At 50.1% G+C, this 7,472-nt stretch overlaps 1 protein-coding gene across 3 annotated transcripts in view; it reads left to right on the top strand.

Moving 5' to 3' along the window:
- The window catches only part of WDR37 (WD repeat domain 37), an 87,084-nt gene that overhangs the window by 56,779 nt on the left and 22,833 nt on the right, over positions 1–7,472 (top strand). For 2 of the 3 annotated variants that reach the window (XM_011942290.1, XM_011942289.1), the window contains 2 exons: positions 1,989–2,223; positions 3,515–3,656. In XM_011942290.1, coding sequence (XP_011797680.1) covers positions 1,989–2,223; positions 3,515–3,656 — 377 coding nt within the window. Of the gene's footprint in view, positions 1–1,985; positions 2,224–3,514; positions 3,657–7,472 lie in introns of all 3 variants that reach the window. The other variant, XM_011942288.1, reaches the window with a different exon arrangement.

The following is a 7,472-nucleotide window of genomic DNA, read 5'->3' on the forward strand; positions in this document are numbered from 1 at the left end:
TGCCGTGCGTCCCTGTGACGTGCGTTCCCGTGCTGCCGTGCGTCCCTGTGACGTGGGAACCCGTGTTGATGTGCGTCCCCGTGACGTGTTCCCGTGCTGCCGTGCGTCCCCATGGCATGCGTTCCCGTGCTGCGGTGCGTGTCCGTGAAGTGTTCCCGTGCTGCCGTGCATCCCTGTGACATACGTTCCCATGCTGCCGTGCGTCCCTGTGACGTGCGTTCCCGTGCTGCGGTGCGTCCCTGTGACGTGTTCCCAGGAACGCACATCACCGGGACGCACAGCAGCATGGGAGCACACGTCGCAGGGACGCACAGTAGTACGGGAACGCGCCTCATAGGGACGCACAGCAGCACTGCTGCTGTGCGTCCCTGCGACTTGTGATACCGTGCTGCTGTGCGTCCCTGCGACTTGTGATACCGTGCTGCTGTGCGTCCCTGTGACGTGCGATCCCATGCTGCTGCGCGTCCCTGTGACGTGCGTTCCCGTGCTGCTGCGCGTCCCTGTGACGTGTAATCCTGTGCTGCTGTGCGTCCCTGTGACATGTTCCCGTGCTGCTGTGCGTCCCAGTGATGTGTAATCCTCTGCTGCTGTGCATCCATGTGACGTGTTCCCATGCTGCTGTGCGTCCCAGTGATGTGTAATCCCCTGCTGCTATGCATCCATGTGATGTGCGTTCCCTTGCTGCTGTGCGTCCCTGTGACGTGCGTTCCCTAGTAATGTGTTTGTGCTCATGACATTCCTGTGTTAGGCCATTCTTACATTACTATAAAAAAATACCTGAGACTGGGTAATTTATAAAGAAAAGAGGTTTAATTGGCTGGTTCTGCAGGCTGTACAGGGAGCGTGGCACCAGCATCTGCTTGGCTTCTAGGGGGGCTTCAGGGAGCTTCGAGCTTTCACTCATAGCAGAAGGCGAAACCGGAGACGGCATCATGTGATGGAAGCAGGAGCAAGGTGGGGGCATGGGGTGCCCCACATCCAAACAGCCAGATCTGGTGAGAGCTCACCCCCTATTGTGGGGTCAGCACCAGGCTATGAGGAATCCTCCCCCGTGAGCCAGACACCCCCACCAGGCCCCACCTCCAACACAGGGGATTCCAGTTCAGCATGAGATTTGGGCTGGGACAAATTTCCAAACTATCAGTTCCAGTACTAGTACTTGTGTACATACGACATACCTCCCCATACTAACGTGTGTGTGTGTGTGTGTGTGTGTATGTGTGTGTGTGTGTGGTCTCTCTCTTTTGCTAGTTCTCTGAGGGCAGGAGCTTTACCAGGGGTCTTCAACCCAGAGTTCCTACCTGCTAGATTGAGCGTAATTTTGCATGTGTGCATGTCAGAAGCCCGCTGTCCTCTTCTGCACTGTGTAAGCAGCACCTGGGCTGGGGGTGGGGACTGGCAACTCTGTCAGCCCCTGATAAATATTTGTTGGATGAATATACAGATTTTCTTATAGAGCTGGCTGTAATATGTTTGTTTTAGCCTTGGCCTTTGACAGGGGGCTTGATGTTACAAAGGAAAGTAGACTTTTATGACTATAGCAATAGAATTCTAAGTATATTTTAAATAGGCGTTTGATAATGAAAATGCTTCTTTTTTGCGATGTGATAAATTAGACTTTCACTTGTATTTGGTTAGTTTTATATTGCATTTCTACTAATAACTGATGAAAACTTAAATGTTGAAAATCTTTATTTGCCATTCTGTTGATGCGTGGAAATAAATGGTAGTTCAGTTGACAACATTGTGCATTCCACTTTTTTTCTGTATGAGATGGCTGTAGAGTTGATGGGCGTTCACGGGCAGCAGTTATGGATCAGAGGAGGACATACTCATCACAGTGGCCAGCACCGGGCTCCTGGTGGTGGCCATCGTGATGGATATGTCCTCAAGAGATTAATGAGAACCATCTATTTTGTAGCTGTGTCAGAAGAAACTCAAGATTTCCAGGAAATGTCTTTCTTTTCTGGCCTTCCCTTTGGCAGCAGATATCTGGGGAAGATGAAGTAGAGTGCTCTGACAAGGATGAGCCCGACCTCGATGGGGACGTGTCCAGCGACTGTCCCACCATCCGCGTCCCGCTGACATCCCTCAAGAGCCACCAGGGCGTGGTCATCGCCGCTGACTGGCTGGTTGGGGGAAAGCAGGCTGTGACTGCCTCCTGGGACCGGACGGCAAACCTGTACGATGTGGAGACGTCTGAGCTCGTTCACTCTCTGACAGGTGCCTGGGTTCTCTGAGTCCGCCGCCTCCTGGCTGTGCATGTTAGTTTATGTCCATGGGTTATGTCTGACCTTGCCAATTGCTTCTTGACCAGAATGAGTCTGAGTCCTCTTGGCTCTTCTGTGGTAATTTTTGGAGATTCTTTCTATTAATAATAGAACTGTTGGTAGCTAAATTTATTTTATCTTCAGGGGTTTTAAATTATAGCATGTAGTATCCAGATATTGGAAATATGGTAGTTGTATTAGTTTTCCATTGTTCTGTAACAAATTTCCACAATCTTCGTGTCTTAAAATGACAGGAATTGACGGCCTTATGGTTTCCCAGGTCAGGAATTTTGGGCCTGTGGTAGCTGCTCTTCTCCCTGGGGCCTCAAAGACCTGAGTGAGGGTGCTGCCTGGGCAGGACCTCCCCGAGGCTGCGATCCTCTTCCAAGCCTGCTGGTCATTGGAGGAGGCCGTCCCTGCGGCTGGAGTCTGAGGCCCTGTCTTCTTGCCGGCTGCCAGCCAGGGCTCCTCTGGGCGTGCAGAGGCTGTGCCTGGTCCCAGGGTCCCTGCACAGGGCATGCCTTTCCCACACAGCAGCCACTTTCCTCTGCAGCTGGAGCTCCCCTGCTGCTCTGAACTCTCCAACTTCTGTGATCCTTTTTAAGGGCTAGGCCAGACCACCCAGGACAGTCTTCCCTTTGATGAACTCAAAGTCAACTCATTTAGGGACCTTAATTACATCTGCAAAATTCTTTTTGCCTATAATGTATCATAATTACCAGAAAGATAATCTCATCCTATTTACAGGCTCTGCCCTAACTGAAGGGAAGCGCGGGAGGCATGTACGGGGTGGGGGTGGTTTGGGGCCATCTTGGGGTTCTGCCTACTGAAGTTGCTTCTGCGAATCTGTCTGTAAGTGCATTTCCTGCATGAGCATTAAATATTGTATTTGAGTCAGGACCCACAGGGTTAGGGTATCATTAGAATATATTCTAAGCAAAGAATTAAGATTTAAGTGGTTCTCACATTCAGCCTGTTAATTTGCCTGACCTTCTAACTGTTAGGGTCAGAAAATGGGTTATGCACCTGCTTGGTTTTCTGTTCCTTTGACGTGGACGGCTGAAAGGACTTCAGCTTCTGAGGGAAAACCTGCCCCACCGTGACCCACATGCTGCTGAGTGATTCCATTAGGTCAGGTTCACATTCTAAGACAGACGGCTTTTTGGGTTCTTGTGCTGTTGAAAAGCTTTTTTCTCAGTGTGCTCCTCAGGTGATGACCTTGTATTTTGCCATCTTGGTTACAGGGCACGACCAGGAGTTGACGCACTGCTGCACACACCCTACCCAGCGGCTCGTGGTGACCTCTTCCCGTGACACGACTTTCCGCCTCTGGGATTTCAGGGACCCCTCCATCCACTCGGTGAATGTTTTCCAGGGACACACGGAGTGAGTTGTGGTAGTTTAGACATCTGTCTTTAGTCATGAAAAAAGTTCTGTGGGTTGACATGAAAACTTAATTCTAGCCTTAATTTTCAGTATTTCCAACTCTACTATCTTTCAAAAAAACGACTACCTTTCAAATTCTGCTGTTGTTTTTCTAAACATTTAGCTCCATTTTGGCTATTTCAAAGGATCTAGGAGATTAACAGAAGGCACCCTCAGATGTTCTCTTGAGAAGTTTAAAGAAGACAGAATGGGGGAGTTGGGTGGAGAGGGTTAGAAAAGAGCAGGGCTGCCAGAGCCTATAGCTGAGCACAGGGGCTGGCCACGCCACCATGGGCGCCGCGGGAGCTGTTACCGCTACCCACGGGGCATCTCCTGGGTCTTTTCCATCTAGTTTTTGTTATTACACGTGTCTGTGTGGTATATTCTGGGAGAAGGTACACACATAGATGCGCATGCAGACATAGACCCTCAATCCAGTGTGTCCCTTTCTGCTTGGGTTTCTCTCCGGCAACTCAAGCGTAAGGTCTTAACAACTCATCAGTTCTTTCTGTGACGCCTCCTTCCCCGAGTCTGGCCCTGCTCAGTCAATGATGAGACCGCCTGCCCACTCATGGGGGCTGTCTACCTAGAGTGTTCCCTGGTTCTTCTCTTTTAACTTCTGCTCCCCGTTCCCCCATCATGTCCCATGTGGTCCACTGGCAGGTCTGCTGCCAGCCGTGCCTGTGGGATCTGTCCCGGCCACTCCTCGCTCCTCCATGCCCCCCCCAACCTCCCACCAGTGCTGCTCTCCACTCCACGTCTGGATAAGCAGTGTGCAGTGAGAGGTTTATAAATGAACTCCAAATATGAAAATCTGTATTATATGTTTAATGTGAGTTACTAAGGTTTAGATTTAGTGTTCAAAATGTTAGTAAGATGTTGGAAAGGAAAATAGGACTTTTTGTTTGTTTGTTTGTTTGTTAATAGACAGAGTCTCTTTCTGTCGCCCCGGCTGGAGTGCAGTGGCACAATCTCGGCTTACTGCAACCTCTGCCTCCCGGGTTCAAGCGATTCTCCTGCCTCAGCCTCCCTAGTAGCTGGGATTGCAGGTACCCGCCACCACGCCTGGTTAATTTTTGTATTTTTAGTAGAGGTGGGGTTTCACCATGTTGGCTGGGCTGGTCTCAAACTCCTGACCTCAGGTGATCTGCCTGCCTCGCCTACCAAAGTGCTGGGATTATAGATGTGAGCCGTCGCGCCTGACCAGGACAACATTTTCAAAAAGAAGCTTGAGATTGGAAAGCTAATTCCTTGACTCTGAGACTGGAACAGGAGCAGGCAGCAGTCACGACCACGCTTAGAGATCTTTATGTCAGCCTGGGTCTGTTCGGGGGCATCACATGCATTAAACTACTCCGTCCTGACATCAGGTCGGCGTTTATTCTGCCAGCTCCATTAGCGATCGCCACAGTAATACAGACCTCCTGGCGGTCAGTGGCTGAACACAGCACTGTGTTGTTGCTGCATCAGGGTGCAGCGAGCACCGAGCTGGGCCCCCATGAGCTCTGCCACATGGCCTGACCCTGCTGCAGGCCAGCTCATTGGTGAGGAAGATGCTGTAGCTCAGGGAGCGCTGCTTCCTATGCACGTTAGCTTGGATGTGGTGCTCCCTGATGTCCACCAGATGCAGAGGGGCCCCACAGCAAAGCCCTGGCTGGACCTGGGCCCGCCACCTGGCAACGCTGTGCAGGGCGGGGCAGAGGGGCCACATGGCTGCTCTGCTGTTCCTCATGAGAATTCACTGGAAGGGCAGTTGGATGCCTAGGGGGTGGGAGGAGCAAGATGGTCTCACTCCTGCGCCTGCAGTGCTTTCCTAAGCTTTTTTCTTAGAAAAGTTTCAAGCCTACATAAAAACTAACGGTAGTACAGTGTACCCACTAACCCTTCACCTAGGTTCGCCTGTTGTATTGCAGCACCGCTGTCTCCTTACACGTGTACACACCTCTCTGAAACACACGCCCACTAACCCTTCACCTAGGTTCGCCTGTTCTTGTATTGCAGCACCGCTGTCTCTCTTTACACGTGTACACACCTCTCTGAAACACACGCCCACTTACCCTTCACCTAGGTTCGCCTGTTGTTGTATTGCAGCACTGCTGTCTCTGTAGATGTATACACACCTCTCTCTGTAACACACACTTGTATATTTTCTTTGGCTGAGACCTTTGAAAGGAAAACTCCAGCCTGCATTTTCTAAGAATAAGGATGTTCTCCTAATACAGTACCATTGTTTAAATAAGAAAATTAGTAAAAATTCTATGGCATCCTTTATCTGGTCCATATTTAGATTTACTGAGTTCTCCCCAAAATGTCTTTGATACTCTTTTTAGATCTAGGATTTAATCAGGATTCTCTCATCACATTTAGACATTATATCCTTTGACTTCTTTTAATCTAGAATGGTCCTTCCCCCATTTTTTTTTACTTTTTAGGACATTGAGTTTTTTGGTGAAGAATCCAAGATTCTTCATGAAAGAATCTTGGCGCTCTTTTGTAGAATGCCCCTCATTCTGCATTTTTCTTATGACTTCCTTTAAAGCACCCCTCTGCTGTGCTGTTGGTGTGCTGAAGCAGTCCTGCAGTTAAGATGGCGTCTGCAGGTGTCCCTGCCAGAGGTGCTCTCCTGTTTCAAATAGCGAAGCGACACTGTTCCACGGATGTTAATTCCCCAGTGACCTTTCCTCGGCCCAGGGCCTCAGCTCATTGTTACATTGAGTCCTGCAGAAGGGGATCTTTGTAATTCTGTCTACACTGGTTAGTTGGCACTGTGTGTTTTGAGTGTTAGCGAGCATAGACACCTGCACTTTGTTGGTGTTGGTGGTTGTGATCCCTGTGGTTGCTTTGGTTTTGGCTTCTGAGTGCCCCCCACCCCCCCACCCATGGGACCTGCAGGGCCGAGTGCCACCATCCTAGCACAGCTCCCTGCCCCAGGCTGGGATGACCCAGCAGCTCTCACTGCATTGACTCTGGTCATCTGTATGGAGCACAGAAATCTGTCAGAGCTTTGAGAATTGGGTGAAGAGGGTAGTTTTGTGTCTAGAGAGCAGGGCAGCTTCCTATGTGCTTCCGATATGGGGGTTGCAGGTATAGACTGGTGTGCCCTGCCATGTCTGTCCCCTATGAGGGCAGAATGGAAAGGCCCAAATAATTCTGTCCAGAGGAGGACGCAGTGGAGCCAGGGCTTGGTGAGTTGCTGGTTTGTGTCAGGCACTGTTGGAGCCCCTGGCATCACCCTAGTTCAGGGAGAGAAACTGAGGCATGAGGACGCCAGGTGGTTTGCTGAGGGTTTGGCTCTAGGGGGTGATTCCAGAGCAGTCCCTCCTGGTGCCTTCAAGGTGCCTCTTGTGTTATTTAAGACCCTTCTAGCCCTGTGTTGTCTCTGTTCAGTTACCGTATTTAACTGAAAGACTTTATTTTTGTTTTGTGTAAAAAGAAAAGTTTTTGTATTTGTATTACTGGAGTTGATTGCAAGCGCATGTTTTTGCTTCTAAGGCTGTTGCAACCGTGTGGTCTTGGCCATTTGACTGTGAAGTGTAGTGAATGCTGGTGGCATCTTTAAACCATCTGCTTAGGCCGGACGCCGTGGTTCACGCCTGTAATCCCAGCACTTTGGGAGGCTGAGACGGGCGGGTCACCTGAGGTCGGGAGTTTGAGACCAGCTTGACCAACATGGAGAAACTCTGTCTCTACTAAAAATACAAAATTAGTCAGGTGTGGTGGTGCATGCCTGTAATCCCAGCTACTTGGGAGGCTGAGGCAGGAGAATTGCTTGAACCC

Source organism: Colobus angolensis, unplaced genomic scaffold (assembly GCF_000951035.1).
Source record: "Colobus angolensis palliatus isolate OR3802 unplaced genomic scaffold, Cang.pa_1.0 Scaffold209, whole genome shotgun sequence".
Taxonomy (NCBI): domain Eukaryota; kingdom Metazoa; phylum Chordata; class Mammalia; order Primates; family Cercopithecidae; genus Colobus; species Colobus angolensis.